General features: G+C 39.8%; 1 protein-coding gene across 1 annotated transcript; it reads left to right on the top strand.

Moving 5' to 3' along the window:
• Positions 1–588: 588 nt before the first annotated feature.
• On the top strand, positions 589–18012 carry LOC128636661 (gastrula zinc finger protein XlCGF66.1-like). Its single transcript, XM_053689653.1, has 6 exons — positions 589–714; positions 8776–8861; positions 9858–9980; positions 11344–11403; positions 16470–16617; positions 17888–18012. The coding sequence occupies exons 1-6, from the start codon at positions 687–689 to the stop codon at positions 18010–18012; spliced, it is 570 nt and encodes a 189-aa protein (XP_053545628.1). The 5' UTR covers positions 589–686.
• The last annotated feature ends 3199 nt before the right edge of the window (positions 18013–21211 follow it).

Below are 21211 nucleotides of genomic sequence, written 5' to 3'. Positions count from 1 at the left end.
GTCCCTGCAGCCTCACACATACAGATATCAGTGCTATAGCATGTCCCTGCAGCCTCACACATACAGATAGTGCTATAGCATGTCCCTGCAGCCTCACACATACAGATAGTGCTATAGCATGTCCCTGCAGTCTCACACATACAGATTACAGTGCTATAGCATGTCCCTGCAGTCTCACACATACAGATTACAGTGCTATAGCATGTCCCTGCAGCCTCACACAGGAGACATGCCACTAGTGTATATTACATATAAAGTACATGTTATATCACCTGGCTACAATGTCACTTACAGTACAGAGGGCAAGAGGCAGCAATAAAGAGAACACTAGTAAGTCAGACTCAGGAAGAGTGGAAAGGATAGAATTATGACAGCTACTACTACAAGTCCCACAATACCTTGCAACATTATCGTAGCCAATCAACACAGAGGATCGGTTATCCGCATTCCATAGCATTTTACAGGTCAAAATGACAGCGTCTTCCATACTCCGGACCTCTCCGGTTTATCACAAGCTCCCGTTACCAAGTTATACATAAAACTGTATACCGAGCTTTATATTAGTGCTCGTATATGGGCGAAATGAAACTCACAGTCAAAATAAAGATGGCCGAGTCGGCTTCAGTTCATAGTCACGTGTTTAATAAGGCGCATAGTGACGTCATATCTGGCAAGGGGAATGTTATATGCCAGAAATGAGTGAAAAGCAGGACGGTGAGTGTCTGTGTTGATCTTGAATGAATGCAACTTTATTTCGATTTGTGTCGTGTTTGTGCATTTTTTTTTGCATGTAAATATGTGTTTTTATGCTGTATACTGTAGGTGTCTTCACAGTAATATACATGTCACACACTGTAGCTGTGTCTTGTATCATATACTGTACATGTCACACACTGCAGCTGTCTTGTATCATATACTGTACATGTCACACACTGCAGCTGTCTTGTATCATATACTGTACATGTCACACACTGCAGCTGTGTCTTGTGTCATATATTGTACAGTAACATGTCACACACTGCAGCTGTGTCTTTTGTTACATACTGTACATGTCACACACTGCACCTGTGTCTTGTGTTATATACTGTACATGTCACACACTGCAGCTGTGTCTTTTGTTACATACTGTACATGTCACACACTGCACCTGTGTCTTGTGTCATATACTGTACATGTCACACACTGCAGCTGTGTCCTGTGTCATATACTGTACATGTCACACACTGCAGCTGTGTCCTGTGTCATATACTGTACATGTCACACACTGCAGCTGTGTCTTGTGGTATATACTGTACATGTCACACACTGCACCTGTGTCTTGTGGTATATACTGTACATGTCACACACTGCACCTGTGTCTTGTGGTATATACTGTACATGTCACACACTGCAGCTGTGTCATATACTGTACATGTCACACACTGCAGCTGTGTCTTGTGTCATATACTGTACATGTCACACACTGCACCTGTGTCTTGTGGTATATACTGTACATGTCACACACTGCAGCTGTGTCCTGTGTCATATACTGTACATGTCACACACTGCAGCTGTGTCCTGTGTCATATACTGTACATGTCACACACTGCAGCTGTGTCCTGTGTCATATACTGTACATGTCACACACTGCAGCTGTGTCTTGTCATATACTGTACATGTCACACACTGCAGCTGTGTCTTGTGTCATATACTGTACATGTCACACACTGCAGCTGTGTCTTGTGTCATATACTGTACATGTCACACACTGCAGCTGTGTCTTGTGTCATATACTGTACATGTCACACACTGCAGCTGTGTCTTGTGGTATATACTGTACATGTCACACACTGCAGCTGTGTCCTGTGTCATATACTGTACATGTCACACACTGCACCTGTGTCTTGTGGTATATACTGTACATGTCACACACTGCAGCTGTGTCCTGTGTCATATACTGTACATGTCACACACTGCAGCTGTGTCCTGTGTCATATACTGTACATGTCACACACTGCAGCTGTGTCCTGTGTCATATACTGTACATGTCACACACTGCAGCTGTGTCTTGTCATATACTGTACATGTCACACACTGCAGCTGTGTCTTGTGTCATATACTGTACATGTCACACACTGCAGCTGTGTCTTGTGTCATATACTGTACATGTCACACACTGCAGCTGTGTCTTGTGTCATATACTGTACATGTCACACACTGCACCTGTGTCTTGTGGTATATACTGTACATGTCACACACTGCAGCTGTGTCCTGTGTCCTATACTGTACAATTCACACACTGCACCTGTGTCTTGTCCATAGTTGCCAACATTTCAAAAAAAATTCCAGGGACACTTTGCAGCAGAGCAAGCATGCAGGTTACTGGAGTATTGATGACCTACTGTTCAACTGCTCCGTCCACTCAGTTCTGCAATCAAAACACACCCAGTAATAGTATAATTTAGATTTATCCATAGTTTATTATACAGATTAGAACACCAAGCTCTTACACCTACCCAGTCTCTGGAACACATTCTGGGCATATGGTTATTTTTATAACACAGCATCAAAATTAGGCAGACAAATAATATGTGAACCCATTCAATAATAATAACACTATTGCGTTAGGAATTATATTTAAAGGGCCATAATACCCAAATGTTTAAACACTTGAAAGTGATGCAGCATAGCTGTAAAAAGCTGATTAGAAAATATCACCTGAACATCTCTATGTAAAAAAGAAAGATATTTTACCTCAAAAGTTCCTCAGTAGCCACCTCCCATTGTAAAGGATTTCTAAGCAGCATTTTAGTGTGTCTGTCCTGGGACATCTGAAGGGACTAGCATCGTGCACTCTCATATTATTTCACCAATCAGGTAAAGGAAGCTTACTATGAAATCTCATGAGAGTTAAGTCAAATCTCATGAGATCACAGTAAGAGTTCATGACCTCAGCACTGCTGATGCTGATTGGCTGCTGTTCATTTCTTAATTTTTTTAATTTTTTTTACCTGCAGCTGGGAGCAGCTGAGTATAACTTTTTACACAGAACTGACTCTGCTGAGCTGAGGAAATTGTGAGGTAAAATATCTTCCTTTTTTACATAGAGATGCTCAGGTGATATTTTCCTGTCAGCTTTTGACAGTTATACTGCATCAGTTTCAAGTGATTTAGCATATGAGTATTATGTCCCTTTAAATAATAAACTACATCTATCTATCTATATATGTATATGTGTGTGTGTGTGTGTGTATATATATATATATATATATATATATATATATATATATATATATATATATAAACCAAATGTTGGGCAAAAGAGGTAGTATTTCCAGGGACATTTCCAGGGACAAAAAAAATCCAGGGACATACAGCAAAATATAGGGACTGTCCCTGGAAATCAGGGACTGTTGGCAACTATGCTTGTCCTATACTGTACATGTCACATACTGCACCTGTGTCTTGTGTCATATACTATACATGTCACACACTGCAGCTGTGTCTTGTGTCATATACTATACATGTCACACATTGCAGCTGTGTATTGTCATATACTGTACATATCACACACTGCAGCTGTGTCTATCTTGTGTGTACATGTCACACACTGCAGCTGTGTCTTGTGTCATATACTGTACGTCACACACTGCAGCTGTGTATTGTCATATACTGTACATGTCACACACTGCTGCTGTGTCTTGTGTCATATACTGTACATGTCACACACTGCAGCTGTGTCTTGTGTCATATACTGTACATGTCACACACTGCAGCTGTGTCTTGTGTCATATACTGTACATGTCACACATGCAGCTGTGTCTTGTGTCATATACTGTACATGTCACACACTGCAGCTGTGTCTTGTGTCATATACTGTACATGTCACACACTGCAGCTGTGTCTTGTGTCATATACTATACATGTCACACACTGGAGCTGTGTCTTGTGTCATATACTGTACATGTCACACACTGCAGCTGTGTCTTGTGTCATAGACTGTACATGTCACACACTGCAGCTGTGTATTGTGTAATATACTGTACATGTCACACACTGCAGCTGTGTATTGTGTCATATACTGTACATGTCACACACTGCAGCTGTGTATTGTGTCATATACTGTACATGTCACACACTGCAGCTGTGTCTTGTGTCATAGACTGTACATGTCACACACTGCAGCTGTGTCTTGTGTCATATACTGTACATGTCACACACTGCAGCTGTGTCTTGTGTCATATACTGTACATGTCACACACTGCAGCTGTGTCTTGTGGTATATACTGTACATGTCACACACTGCAGCTGTGTCCTGTGTCATATACTGTACATGTCACACACTGCACCTGTGTCTTGTGGTATATACTGTACATGTCACACACTGCAGCTGTGTCCTGTGTCATATACTGTACATGTCACACACTGCAGCTGTGTCCTGTGTCATATACTGTACATGTCACACACTGCAGCTGTGTCCTGTGTCATATACTGTACATGTCACACACTGCAGCTGTGTCTTGTCATATACTGTACATGTCACACACTGCAGCTGTGTCTTGTGTCATATACTGTACATGTCACACACTGCAGCTGTGTCTTGTGTCATATACTGTACATGTCACACACTGCAGCTGTGTCTTGTGTCATATACTGTACATGTCACACACTGCACCTGTGTCTTGTGGTATATACTGTACATGTCACACACTGCAGCTGTGTCCTGTGTCCTATACTGTACAATTCACACACTGCACCTGTGTCTTGTCCATAGTTGCCAACATTTCAAAAAAAATTCCAGGGACACTTTGCAGCAGAGCAAGCATGCAGGTTACTGGAGTATTGATGACCTACTGTTCAACTGCTCCGTCCACTCAGTTCTGCAATCAAAACACACCCAGTAATAGTATAATTTAGATTTATCCATAGTTTATTATACAGATTAGAACACCAAGCTCTTACACCTACCCAGTCTCTGGAACACATTCTGGGCATATGGTTATTTTTATAACACAGCATCAAAATTAGGCAGACAAATAATATGTGAACCCATTCAATAATAATAACACTATTGCGTTAGGAATTATATTTAAAGGGCCATAATACCCAAATGTTTAAACACTTGAAAGTGATGCAGCATAGCTGTAAAAAGCTGATTAGAAAATATCACCTGAACATCTCTATGTAAAAAAGAAAGATATTTTACCTCAAAAGTTCCTCAGTAGCCACCTCCCATTGTAAAGGATTTCTAAGCAGCATTTTAGTGTGTCTGTCCTGGGACATCTGAAGGGACTAGCATCGTGCACTCTCATATTATTTCACCAATCAGGTAAAGGAAGCTTACTATGAAATCTCATGAGAGTTAAGTCAAATCTCATGAGATCACAGTAAGAGTTCATGACCTCAGCACTGCTGATGCTGATTGGCTGCTGTTCATTTCTTAATTTTTTTAATTTTTTTTACCTGCAGCTGGGAGCAGCTGAGTATAACTTTTTACACAGAACTGACTCTGCTGAGCTGAGGAAATTGTGAGGTAAAATATCTTCCTTTTTTACATAGAGATGCTCAGGTGATATTTTCCTGTCAGCTTTTGACAGTTATACTGCATCAGTTTCAAGTGATTTAGCATATGAGTATTATGTCCCTTTAAATAATAAACTACATCTATCTATCTATATATGTATATGTGTGTGTGTGTGTGTGTATATATATATATATATATATATATATATATATATATATATATATATATATATATATATAAACCAAATGTTGGGCAAAAGAGGTAGTATTTCCAGGGACATTTCCAGGGACAAAAAAAATCCAGGGACATACAGCAAAATATAGGGACTGTCCCTGGAAATCAGGGACTGTTGGCAACTATGCTTGTCCTATACTGTACATGTCACATACTGCACCTGTGTCTTGTGTCATATACTATACATGTCACACACTGCAGCTGTGTCTTGTGTCATATACTATACATGTCACACATTGCAGCTGTGTATTGTCATATACTGTACATATCACACACTGCAGCTGTGTCTATCTTGTGTGTACATGTCACACACTGCAGCTGTGTCTTGTGTCATATACTGTACGTCACACACTGCAGCTGTGTATTGTCATATACTGTACATGTCACACACTGCTGCTGTGTCTTGTGTCATATACTGTACATGTCACACACTGCAGCTGTGTCTTGTGTCATATACTGTACATGTCACACACTGCAGCTGTGTCTTGTGTCATATACTGTACATGTCACACATGCAGCTGTGTCTTGTGTCATATACTGTACATGTCACACACTGCAGCTGTGTCTTGTGTCATATACTGTACATGTCACACACTGCAGCTGTGTCTTGTGTCATATACTATACATGTCACACACTGGAGCTGTGTCTTGTGTCATATACTGTACATGTCACACACTGCAGCTGTGTCTTGTGTCATAGACTGTACATGTCACACACTGCAGCTGTGTATTGTGTAATATACTGTACATGTCACACACTGCAGCTGTGTATTGTGTCATATACTGTACATGTCACACACTGCAGCTGTGTATTGTGTCATATACTGTACATGTCACACACTGCAGCTGTGTCTTGTGTCATAGACTGTACATGTCACACACTGCAGCTGTGTCTTGTGTCATATACTGTACATGTCACACAGTGCAGCTGTGTCGTGTCATATACTGTACATGTCACACACTGCAGCTGTGTATTGTCATATACTGTACATATCACACACTGCAGCTGTGTCTGTCTTGTGTCATATACTGTACATGTCACACAGTGCAGCTGTGTCTTGTGTCATATACTGTACATGTCACACACTGCACTTGTCATATACTATACATATCACACACTGCAGCTGTGTCTTGTGTCATATACTGCACATGTCACACACTGCAGCTGTGTCTTGTGCCATATACTGTACATGTCACACACTGCCCCTGTGTCTATTGTCATATACTGTACATGTCACACAGTGCAGCTGTGTCTTGTGTCATATATTGTACATGTCACACACTGCACCTGTGTCTTGTGTCATACTGTACATGTCACACACTGCACCTGTGTCTATTGTCATATACTGTACATGTCACACACTGCAGCTGTGTCTTGTGTCATATACTGTACATGTCACACACTGCAGCTGTGTATTGTGTCATATACTGTACATGTCACACACTGCAGCTGTGTATTGTGTCATATACTGTACATGTCACACACTGCAGCTGTGTATTGTGTCATATACTGTACATGTCACACACTGCAGCTGTGTCTTGTCATATACTGTACATGTCACACAGTGCAGCTGTGTCGTGTCATATACTGTACATGTCACACACTGCAGCTGTGTATTGTCATATACTGTACATATCACACACTGCAGCTGTGTCTGTCTTGTGTCATATACTGTACATGTCACACAGTGCAGCTGTGTCTTGTGTCATATACTGTACATGTCTCTCACTGCACTTGTGTCATATACTATACATATCACACACTGCGGCTGTGTCTTGTGTCATATACTGCACATGTCACACACTGCAGCTGTGTCTTGTGTCATATACTATACATGTCACACACTGCACCTGTGTCTATTGTCATATACTGTACATGTCACACACTGCAGCTGTGTCTTGTGTCATATACTGTACATGTCACACACTGCACCTGTGTCTTGTGTCATATACTGTACATGTCACACACTGCACCTGTGTCTATTGTAATATACTGTACATGTCACACACTGCAGCTGTGTCTTCTGTCATATACTGTACATGTCACACACTGCAGCTGTGTCTTGTGTCATATATTGTACATGTCACACACTGCACCTGTGTCTTGTGTTATATACTGTACATGTCACACACTGCAGCTGTGTCTTGTGTCATATACTGTACATGTCACACACTGCACCTGTGTCTTGTGTCATATACTGTACATGTCACACACTGCAGCTGTGTCTTGTGTCATATACTGTACATGTCACACATGCAGCTGTGTCTTGTGTCATATACTGTACATGTCACACATGCAGCTGTGTCTTGTGTCATATACTGTACATGTCACACACTGCAGCTGTGTCTTGTGTCATATACTGTACATGTCACACACTGCAGCTGTGTCTTGTGTCATATACTGTACATGTCACACACTGCAGCTGTGTCTTGTGTCATATACTGTACATGTCACACATGCAGCTGTGTCTTGTGTCATATACTGTACATGTCACACATGCAGCTGTGTCTTGTGTCATATACTGTACATGTCACACACTGCAGCTGTGTCTTGTGTCATATACTGTACATGTCACACACTGCAGCTGTGTCTATTGTCATATACTGTACATGTCACACACTGCAGCTGTGTCTAGTGTCATATACTGTACATGTCACACACTGCAGCTGTGTCTTGTGTCATATACTGTACATGTCACACATGCAGCTGTGTCTTGTGTCATATACTGTACATGTCACACATGCAGCTGTGTCTTGTGTCATATACTGTACATGTCACACACTGCAGCTGTGTCTTGTGTCATATACTGTACATGTCACACACTGCAGCTGTGTCTATTGTCATATACTGTACATGTCACACACTGCAGCTGTGTCTAGTGTCATATACTGTACATGTCACACACTGCAGCTGTGTATTGTGTCATATACTGTACATGTCACACACTGCACCTGTGTCTTTTGCCAAGTTAATTTTTCTATCTCATATTTTATTTCTTTCTTGTTTTTCTGCATGTGTCTGCATGTGTCTGCCTCAGGGAAGGTAAAAGAGATGGCTAAAAAGAAAATGATTGAAAGAATTTTGACTCACACCCTGGAGATTATCTACCTGCTGACGGGAGAGGTGAGAACGTAGTTTTTTTATGGCAACATTAAACTCACAAACCTATATCCTGCATATGAAAGTGTATTATTTAAATATGTTATTATATTGTTATTATATACATATACAATAACTATGTGTAAGTGAAAGTTGATTAATAGATTGATCATTTTAGGTGCACACAATCCTTATCCCCCCCCTTTAGACAGGAATATGCACCTTTCTTCCCCAAAAACCCCCCAAAACAAATAAACAAAAAAAAAAAAACAGAAAAAACTAAAAACCTGCAATATATTTTACATTTTGTTAAAAATACTTTTTTTAAGTGAAACATCAAAATACATTGAGGCCTATGTTTCAAAGGTCTTGCGGACCTGATCCGACAGTGCGGATCAGGTCCGCAAGACCTCGCTGAATGCGGAGAGCAATACGCTCTCCGTATTCAGCATTGCACCAGCAGCTCACAAGAGCTGCTGGTGCAACGCCGCCCCCTGCAGACTCGCGGCCAATCGGCCACCAGCAGGGAGCTGTCAATCAACCCGATCGTACTTGATCGGGTTGAATTGTGGCGATTCTTTAGACTCGCCAGAAACACGGGCCCTCAACCTCCATACGGAGCTTGATAAATGGGCCTCATTGACTTTAAGCTTGGAACATATCTGCATGGGAACTGGGAGTATAGATACATGGAGGGCTTGGTGTTTAGAGCACTGGTGCATAGACAATAACAGAGTGAAATTATGCTATTTAGCTGCTTATGTTTGGGATCCGGGCTGGATGTATCAATACGATTTTTCATTTATTTTTAAATTCTGGGTCGATTAAGGAAAGCGCCATGTTGCGTGCATGGTGAGAACTTAAATATCCATTGGTTTGAAAGTTACTGAAAGTTTCCAGTATCTGACTCTATTTGTAGGTGTGGATAATGTAAGGTACAATAACTATCACTAACAGTGACAAAGACAAGCTAGCACACTTTTCCCTTGCATCATTTACAGTTGTTCCCAACCCTTGTAGGTCTCGGTGCTGCAGGAATTGATGAACTCACTAATGATGAGAGAGAGGAACAAAGACAAGAAGAGGCTAACTCAGAGGGTCTTGAGTCACACGCTGGGGATTCTCTACCTGCTAACTGGGGAGGTGAGACCTACTGGGCAATGTTACACTGACCCTTGATATCTAGTGATTAGTCTATACAATCGCCTCATGACAAACTGACATACAGAGAAGTATTTGCTGGGGAAAGGTAAATGATATCACCCATAATGCAACAAACTCACATGATGTCATTTTCCTGTTCCATGCAGTTTGTGAGGGCACCCAGAAGGACCATGGACACCTATCTAGGGAGAGTGTTGTTTTTTTATTTTATTTTAAACCGATGTGGAGTGTTGCTTTTCTTTTCTGGGCACTTGCTCAGGAACTGGTGGTACTGATTCTTCAGCCTCCCCTGTAGAAGAGGGTAACGTTTAAAAACCTCTTAAGGTTAGGAATCTCTCCTTTTTTTTAGCTTATTCTGTTGTATCACAGGAGTCTATTCAATGAAAAGCTTCCCTAGACTTCAAGGTGTTGGAGAAGATAAGTCTAGGGACCGCAATTATTCAGATCCCCTCATTAGGTCACATGCAGCCTGGTCAGGGTTACAAGGATACCTGAGAACAAGGACGTCCCTCTGTGCAGTAGGACAACATGTCGTTGTGCTAGACACAGAGGATAAAAATACTGAGGACAATGCTGTGCCGTGGCATCTTATGCATTCAAGGGGTTAAGAATGTGTTGTTTATGATACTAAGAATATTTTGTAACAGTTTTAAATTCTGCATTTTTGTTATATATATACATACAGAGAGAGAAGTGCCCTCTCAGGAACGAACAACAGCTTAAGCCCTTCCCGCCATTAGGACTTTCCATGCCGTCTTAACTGCGCTAGAATTTAGCGCCGTTAGGATTGCATGGAACGTCCTAGCTGTTTGGCTGTACTGAAGCCATAGCGGATTGGTAAATGGGATTGCAGGCTTGAGGGCGTGCCTAGCGTCATAGGCACACGCCCCTGACCCAATCCCATCATTGAAAGGACGCGATCACATGATTACAATTTTTACTTATTTGTTTACATTGGATCTTCGTTCCGAAGTAGACAAGTTCGGTCAGGAAGGGGTTAATAGCTTATTGTATGGTGATTTACCACCTGGGAGCAGCCTCTTTTAGCCCAATAGCTTTTCACAAAGAAGAACTTTCCTGAAGTATATCATCTAATCCTTCCTAAAACAGAGAGTCCAGCCCTGAAATACCAGGCGATTCTTTTCTGAGCAAGGAACATGGCAACCCCAGACAATCATTTCAGTCTTCATTCGTCAGCAAGGTGCAGCCATATTCCTCTAAGTTTGGGATTTCGAGGCTGGATTCCGTTCCCAGTTGAGCTCCTCTCTTTGTATTTTTTAGATATAGCTGTGCCCACGTGGATAAAATATGTCTCTGAACCTTTCCCCATTTTATTCTGTAGGAATACACCATTGTGAAGAAGAATTCCCCCCAGAGCAGTAGTCACCAACCATCCGGAGAGGTGAGCACTGCTAGAGAATGTTATACTGTACCAATGTCAGGGAATATTGATACCCTTTACTTACCCATCTGACCCTATGTGTATTTTCCATCCTTCTGTCTATGGGATATATTGTCTAAAGGTGTCATCATGGAGTGAAATCATCACACCAGCCATTCCATAGATCTTGCTAAATTCTCTAAATTAGGGGGACTTACACCTGTTGTGTAGTGAGCTGCCTCCTATTTAGAGTACTGAGCCTCTCTGGAATGCAGAATTTCACAGGGGAGAGTGAATTTAGCAGGGAGCAGCTGGCACTGATAGCAACATATATACAATCAAATTGCGCTGTTTTGGGTGATGTGTACAGAGACTTGTTAAAGAACTTGAGATGTGCCTAAGGAACCCCTGTTTAATCTACTGGACAAGGCTGCTAGACTCATTTTACTATAAAACAAAAGTACCCTTGACATTTTTTTGGTACAATTTTAAATTTGTATTTTGATATTATATTGTATATTACATGTGACCCCCCTTTTAAAGGGACATTAAACACTAAATAAATGCTAGATAGAATGAGGCATTCATAGAAAAGATTTGTCTGTGAACAAAATGCAGATGTATTTATTACCAGTTTAAATATTGACAAAAAAAGTGTAAGGTTTTAGTTACTATAAAACAATGGGAGCTGCCATGTTGTAACTTAAGTTACCTTCTCTGCTGTGGCCAATTAGAGACAGTTATAAATAGGTCACTAAAGTGTGCAGCCAATGTATGTGTGGAATATAACAGTGTTCTGCACTTACATTTCTAACAGGAACTGAAAATATATATCATATATATATATATATATATATATATATATATATATATATATATATATATATATATATATATATATATATATATATATATATATATAAATAAAATTATTTATTACCATATCAAAGGGTTTAATGTTCCTTCAAGTGTGGATGACGACCATGTGTTGTCATCTGTGGGGGACGATTACGACTTTGGCATTTTTGGTATTCATTGCAATGGGTGGTAAGTATTTAAACCCATATGCCCTAGAGACCCCCTATACACACACTGTTTAAAAGGCAAGAGCCTGCTTTTTTCAAACCGTTTGTGTCTTTGGGGGTAAAAAGTTAAAGCACAGTAAAAACAATTAGAGATTCATTAGGAAGGGGAGCTCTGTGCATGTAACAGCTTATCAAGAAGGCCTAGAGACCCACATAACCCCCATATATGTTTTTTTTTTTTATTTTTTTTTTTTATTATATTTTTATTGAGGTTATATGAAGTATACAACATAGGCAAGATATTATAAAACACAGATAACAAAAATAGCGTAACACTTCCAAAGATCACATTACAAAAGCAAAATATCACTGTGGCTGTTTATGAATCAGAATTCGAAACCTCTATTTTTATATTAGTTCTATAATTGCTTCCTCCTTGACTAAACAGGTCACTTTTGGACCTATGGGGACTAATGTAATCTGTGCAGAGGAAATTAGCTTCTGGTGTGGTCACTTTTGGACCTTGGTATATAAGGGTGGGGGGAGGAGATCAGCAGGCTATAGCTGCTCTGTAAGAGGATATATCGGGGGGGGGGGGGGTAGGGCTTTAGAAGTTGATAAGGCATATTGGCTCTGGAAGTTAGCTAATTCTATATCTCATATATAAAGAGGTGCATTCTTAGAGGCATGTCTTTCTGAAAAACATAGTAATATAGGGGTTTCAACGAAGGCACATTACTACTTGGTTGTCAGATGCATTAGATAGAAGAGATACACGGGGTTAAATAACCAATAGTATTACAGAAACATTTAAATAGTAGTAAACTGTGTAATTCAAAACCCTTTAACTTAAATAATAATTATCCTATAGGATCATTAGATGCAGCTAGAGATGGACTGCATGGAGTAATGCTTAGTAAAACTTATACCAGTTATGTGGTTATGCAAGGGAATCCATGAAAACTTAATACAAATCTTTATATTGTGAATTGGTCTCTAGACTACCTGCACTGTTTAAAAACTATACCATGACAGAGTAAGCTTAGTAGCAGCGCATTAGGATACAGATGAGAACTTGTAAAAACAGCAAGAACCACTAAGGTTGCATAAGTGCTGAGGGGTATATGTACTGCGGGGAGGTTGCTCCTGTATATAGCATGCTTTCAACTATTTGAGAAGTGATAATTCGCCACAAATCTCTGCTAATATGACTTAGTATAGGAAATCTGATGCGTTCCATAAAAAAAATAACTGTCACATAAATTACCTGAGGTAGTGTAAACTGTCTCATAATCCATACGGTGTGAGACCTTTTCAATATATTGAACCTAATAAGATCTAAGCTTAATGTTCTAGGTGAATCTTACTCTTTTAGATATGGACTATTCCGGATGGCACCAAAGAAGCCCTCTAACTGCCACAGCTATACAAACTCTAACTTAGACAAATTTACACCAGAGGTGGATTGGGACAAAATTAGATCAGGAAGGCTGTAGATATCTTATATATGCGGGCTTTGGTAAGACCTCAGAATACATTTAAAATAAGAAAATAAAAGAAAATAAAAAGAATTTCTCATCCAGTTTACAACTAAACTCCTCTGACCAGATCTCTGTTCATACAGCTGTGTTGGTATAGATATTATATGACTGCGTAGCACACAGTCACACAGATTAGAAAATAAGAGGGCAGCATAAAAAATCTACATATCATGTGCAGAAAAAGCCACCATGGTTAACAGTGTATATGGATGTATCTAAAAGCAGACATGTCAATGTGTGTAGGAATAGTAGTAGCGAACTTATCACCTTCTAAACATTAAACATAACATAGTAATCAAAGTTCTATTACCCTGTGCCAAATGTATATTGTATATAATTTACATACATTAGCCTATATACCGGTATATTTCTTTGTACTTAAGCTGCTATCAATGACTAGGTATAAAGTTTTGTCATATGCTTGAGTAGCTAGGACACAACTTAATAGAGTACAATAAAACCCAGCAATATATGAAAAATGAGGGGTAACAATAGTCCACAGTTCCATTGCATTCTAAGGATTAAAACAGGATATATTCTTAACATAGGGTCATCTACGTGGAGATAACCAAGCGCCTTATAATGGGCATTCAATATTTGCTTCACAGTCAGCCGACTCCTCTCTTCTGTAATGGAGCAGAATGAGAGGTATAGCAAATGAGGGGGCCAAGTTGATACAGTTGAATCAGCATGTGTGAGAAGGTTTCTTGGGTGTAAATTATGAATGATTGTATGTCGCTATTGGGCCCATAGGTTGTGGGGATGAGAGTCTCTATTTTAGCTGTGGGACGCTGAAAATTGCTTCTGCCCCCACTGACGTTAACAGCCTGCACAGCGGTCTTCTCTTCTCTTAAATGATGCATATCCCGTGTGCCATAGCTAGTTCTTCCAGCACAGGTCTCAGCTGTGGAAGGCCTGTCATGTAAGTCTGCAGTCGGATTGGGGATTTCAGGTCCGGGTAAAGCAAATGGGCGCGCCGGATTCCTATAGCAGACAATGGTTACCTGCTGCCTCGATAACCTCTCTATGTCTAGCACGGGATCTGTCTTGGGAGATGTGTAGTCTTCACATACTTCGGCCGTGACACAGGACAAGACCTCTTTCTTGCAGTCCGCCATTATAATTGCGGCACTAGGTCCCTGAGTTCTCGCAGCTCTCAGTATGTCAGAGAGATCTCCAAAATCGCGGGACATTTTACAGTCCAAGTCCATAAGTAATTTTCGCATCTGTGCAACAAAATCTCTCTCCATAGTTAGATTGTAAGAGTAAGATCGGCTTGAAAGATAGTGTTCTGCTTGTTAGTTTCCAGTTTCCAGAGATTAGTACCGCTCTCCCGGTTAGCCCTCAAACCGGGGGAGGGGGGGGGTAGATGGATTAGTGAGGTAGGCCGCAGCAATATTACGTAGCGAGCTGATAGATGTCCTCCGGTGGGTGAAGGTACCATGTAAATAGCTCTATTAGGTTTAGATGTGGCTCTTAGCAAGGTATGAAGAGTTAAGATAGTAAAAAGCTGTAAATATAGCAGTTAAATAACTCTATTTTTGAAGCTAGCGAGGAGAGCCAAATAGATATGCGTCTGGTCCTGACTGCAGCTTAGTCACGCCCCCCCCATATATGTTTTAATAGCCAGGATATCACTGTGTTAATATTAGTGATCACCGGGCGTTAATAAATGGGCATTTATTTGCATAGAGTCTCATGGGAGCTCCTGTCTGCAGATCAAGTTACATATCTGCAGATACTGAAAGCCTCTTATTTGTATGAGGATAACCCCTTGTTTTTAGTTTGGCGTTTAGGGAGAAAAACAAACGCTATTGAATATATCGTTTATCTTAATTTTAATTTAAAAATGCATTTTTCACACTTTTTTGTTGCAGGTTTTTCACATATTCTGATGTATACATAAAATAAAGGTATAGATAAAATCTACTAGGTCTCCTGAAAAATAAAAATAAATAATATGTGTTTGTTTCTCACTGACAAATGGTCTTAGGGCTTTAAGGAATAAAATTGTCAGAACACTTTTGAATAGAAGCATTTTTGCAATATACTTCCATTAGCAAAAGTAGTGCTGGTTTTCAGTGGCATACGCACATATGCTGTGAGTGCCCCGTGCACCAGTATTTAAGCTCAGAGAGCTGTGGGTGGTGTGTATTGTATTCGTGAAGACTTAATTTGTGCTATACAAGCCACTGCTGACTCTCTGGGAAGGTGTAGTGCTTGAATGCTGGTGCACGTGCCTGCACGGCATATGTGCGTATGCCACTGATAAGCAGTAATACAGAAATATTGGTTATGCCCCTTTGTGAAATACACAGCTATAAAGGTAAAATTTGTCGTTAGAGAATCTTATGAAGGACGTCGTAGCACTGACAGAAGTTTATAGAGAATCTCACTCAAGCAGAGAGCTTTAGAGAATTGAGACCTATGTCTCTGCATGTTCATGGTAACATCCTGTTTCTTCTGGTTCTGTAAATAACCAGTCCCTGGGTTAGCACTGAATGGGATGTGTGTGTTTCAGGTGCCTATACAGTGTGATGATGTTGCCGTGTATTTTTCTGTGGAGGAGTGGGGCTATATAGAAAGACATAAGGAGCTTTACAAAGACGTCGTGATGGAGTCTCACCAGACCAGTAGTGTTTTGGAAACCACATCGCATGGGAGCTCAGGTATATAAGGCAGAGAAGAGAGTGTTTCATTGTAGAATACATATAGTTTAGAGGAGAGAAGGGAAAGAGGGGACCTGATTGAAACCTTCAAATATATGAAGGGACTTAATAAAGTGATAGCTGAAAGCATTTTCCTCATAAACCAAAACAAGGGTCACAATCTTAAATTAGAGGGGAGCAGATTCAGTAGAAATGTGAGGAAGCATTTTTTACAGAAAGCGTGATAGATTCATCGAATAAACTTCTAAATGAGGTGGTAAATACAAGGACTGTAAGGAATTAAAAAATGGGTGGGACATGCATAAGGCTTATCCTAAGAAAACAAGTAATATGGGTAGACTTGATGGGACATCCATAAGGCTATCCTAAGGAAACAAGTAATATGGGTAGACTTGATGAGACATCCATAAGGCTATCCTAAGGAAACAAGTAATATGGGTAGACTTGATGGGAAATCCATAAGGCTATCCTAAGGAAACAAGTAATATGGGTAGACTTGATGAGACATCCATAAGGCTATCCTAAGGAAACAAGTAATATGGGTAGACTTGATGGGACATCCATAAGGCTATCCTAAGGAAACAAGTAATATGGGTAGACTTGATGGGACATCCATAAGGCTATCCTAAGGAAACAAGTAATATGGGTAGACTTGATGAGACATCCATAAGGCTATCCTAAGGAAACAAGTAATATGGGTAGACTTGATGGGACATCCATAAGGCTATCCTAAGGAAACAAATAATATGGGTAGACTTGATGGGACATCCATAAGGCTATCCTAAGGAAACAAGTAATATGGGTAGACTTGATGAGACATCCATAAGGCTATCCTAAGGAAACAAGTAATATGGGTAGACTTGATGAGACATCCATAAGGCTATCCTAAGGAAACAAGTAATATGGGTAGACTTGATGGGACATCCATAAGGCTATCCTAAGGAAACAAGTAATATGGGTAGACTTGATGAGACATCCATAAGGCTATCCTAAGGAAACAAGTAATATGGGTAGACTTGATGGGACATCCATAAGGCTATCCTAAGGAAACAAGTAATATGGGTAGACTTGATGAGACATCCATAAGGCTATCCTAAGGAAACAAGTAATATGGGTAGACTTGATGGGACATCCATAAGGCTATCCTAAGGAAACAAGTAATATGGGTAGACTTGATGGGCCTTTTGGTTCTTATCTATATTCTATATTTCTATATACGTAAGATGTATATTTTTGTACAAATCCATTTTATTTTCCTTTTAATTCCCAGAACTCCACCATAAAAATACTGAGACTGCATCAAATATGGAGGCCGAAGTGGAAGTGAAAAAGGAAGGGGCTATCCGGGTGATTGGCAACTCTTCAGCGCCCTGTGCAGGTGAGCAGACAGTATGACAATCTACTTGCAAACTCGGATCTATTTTCCCGAATTGAAATACGTAGCACCTATTATTTCATAAACATATAGATGCTGACAGAAATTAAAGGGACACTAAACCCAATTTGTTTCTTTCATGATTCAGATAGAACATTCACTTTTAAGCAACTTTCTAATTTACTCCTATTATAAATTTTTCTTCATTCTCTTGCTATCTTTACTTGAAAAAGAAGAAATCTAAGCTAAGGAGCCAGACAATTTTTGGTTCAGAACCATGGACAGCATTTAGCCACCAATCAGCAAGCACAACCCAGGTTGTGAACCAAAAATGGGCCGCCTTCTAAACTTACATTCTTGCTTTTCAAATAAAGATAGCAAGAGAATAAAGAAAAAATGATACTAGGAGTAAATTAGAAAGTTGCTTAAAATTGCATACTCTATCTGAATCATGAAAGATAAAATTCAACTACCTTTTATGCAATCTGGGGGCCCCCACCAGCTCCTACCCCGGCGATCGGGCCTGCATAATGACAGGCATCGTTGGGGCTTCCCGTTACGTGTGGTGACGTCTAGCGCAATGACGTCACTGCACAACTTTATTTAAAATTGTCAATACAAAGTATAGGTAAAGGGGGCATGCTGCTTAGAAACCTGTATCTCAGGGATCTAAGCAGCTACAGACCCCCAAGACCCACCATTGGAAAGGTAATCGCCTAACCTTTCCAATGGGGATCTGGGGATCTGGGTGGAAAAATAAAAAAGTCAAAAAAAATTTTGATGAAAAAAGTAAAAAACAGAAAAATATTAAATTCAGCTTAGCACTCAAAGGGTTAACACCTTAATTGCACAAGCTGTTTATAAATAATTTCAGTGAGAAACCTAAAATTGTGAAAGATTTTAAGTTATTTTTTAATTTGATCGCATTTGGTGGTTAAATGGTGGCATGAAATATACCAAAATGGGCCTAGATCAATACCTGGGGTTGTCTACTATGCTACACTAAAGCTAAAATTAACCCTAGAAGCTCCCTACATGCTCCCCAATTAACCCCTTCACTGCTGGGCATAATACACGTGTGGTGCGCAGTGGCATTTAGCAGCCTTCTAATTACCAAAAAGCAACGCCAAAGCCATATATGTCTGCTATTTCTGAACAAAGGGGATTCCAGAGAAGCATTTACAACCATTTGTGCCATAATTGCATAAGTTGTTTGTAAATAATTTCAGTGAGAAACCTAAAGTTTGTGAAAAAGTGAACAATATTTTTTATTTGATCGCATTTGGCGGTGAAATGGTGGCATGAAATATACCAAAATGGGCCTAGATCAATACTTTGGGATGTTTTCTAAAAAAATATATACATGTCAAGGGATATTCAGGGATTCCTGACAGATATCAGTGTTCCAATGTAACTAGCGCTAATTTTGAAAAAAAAGTGACAAGTCTTAATACTGTACTGTTTCAAGCTTGTAAACTTGCATTAGCCAGAGCCTGGCTAAGACGGGTTTCCACTAGCTGGTACCAAGTAATTGACATAATCCATTACATCAGCGGTATAGAGACGTATGTACATGCAACCTTATGGAATTAACTTGTATGCCCTGATTTGGGCACGATGGGTGCATACAGAGCTGATTATCCATAGTAATAGGTAACAATACTGGGCACTTTTCATTAGGACTTTTACAACCAACAACTGGGTGCCTAAACCAGTCCCTTATATCCGAGTAAGAATTCAGAGAGTTAGCGGTACGGGGCCTTTTCTTTTTTTCACTTTACACTCTCCTTTGTTGTAATTTCCCTAAATAAAAGATGTAGAGATTGAGGGGCTATGGTTTCGGAATGATAGACCTACCAGTTATAGTCTGGTGGTCACTAAACCGATAAGTCTTCACCATATTGAGTTATTAGATTATCTATCTAACTTGGGTTTTGGCTTTTCATCCTCCTCCTTTTGGTTTTCATTGATTTTGTTTCTGTTTATTGTGTCAATAAAGATTTCATAGGGGGGGAAAAAAATCATACCAACCCATTTATTTTTTTCAATTTGGAATCCCAGAACCCCATGATAAAAATATAGAATCTGCATTAATTAATTAGGCTGAAGTGAATGTGAAAAAGAAAGAGGACATTCAGAATCCTGCTGTCTGTTCAGACCCCTGTGTAGGTAAGTACATAACATGATATTTAGAGATGAGTTGACATTACAGTCTTGCAAAGCAAGGTATTGATACGCAGGGCTGGAAATATATATATATATATTCGTAGCCTAATTTGGTGGAACTCTCAGGGATTATGGGAATGCCAGTGACGTGGTGACATTCCAAAGGGGCAGAATCTGGCAAAAAATTTGCTTTTATTTCTACTCTGGAACAAAGGGTCCCTCTAGTTTTTATTCCAACCCCAAAAGCCTGTATGGACCTCTCTTTCAAATTTAGATACCCTTGAAAAAAAACGTTGGTTTTATTTACGAAATATATATAAAAAAATAAACATTTTTTGTTGCAGCCTTGTCACATGCCATCAAATATAAATATAATAGTGGTATATTCTAAATCTGCTGAACCCCCCATATATAATTTGTGTGGGAAACTCAATAATGTATGTGGTGTTAGTAGTTTTATTTCTTCTATCAAGAGTTTGTTATTTTAAAATAGTGCCGGTTTGTACTATTTACTCTACAACAGAAAGTGATGAAGAGTTCTGATAAAAGAGGAGTATGATTTTAGCACCAGTAACTAGAATCCATTGCTGTTACCACGCAGGACTGTTGAAACCAGAGAACTTCAGTTGGGGGTAACAGTTTGCAGACTTATCTGCTTCAGGCATGACCAGTCTCTTTTCTAACAACACATAGTAATGCTAGAAGACTGTCAGTTTTTCCCTCATGGGACCGGTAAGCCATTTTCTTAGACTAAGTACAGATTAAAGGCTTATATATTGGGCTCTATACTGGTTGACACTATTGTGGGCTAAATCGATTTGCTTATATCATATTCTTATGACATTTGGAGTGTTTTTATGAACTTAGAAACACTTTTGGGAACGTTTTAATTATGCCTGGCATTGGTTTAGACGCCTAATCTAGTCAGAAAGGCCCCTTCACTCTGGTATGCAGAGGGAGGAGGCCTCATTTTCGCGCCTCAGTTGCGCAGTTACTTCCAAAGGCAGTGCATGCAGCTTCATGTGAGAGGGTCCTGTGGCTGAGAAACAGACT

This window comes from Bombina bombina, chromosome 7, assembly GCF_027579735.1.
Source record: "Bombina bombina isolate aBomBom1 chromosome 7, aBomBom1.pri, whole genome shotgun sequence".
NCBI lineage: Eukaryota > Metazoa > Chordata > Amphibia > Anura > Bombinatoridae > Bombina > Bombina bombina.
Note: the sequence above shows the minus strand (reverse complement) of the source record. Positions and strands in the feature narration are given on the sequence as shown.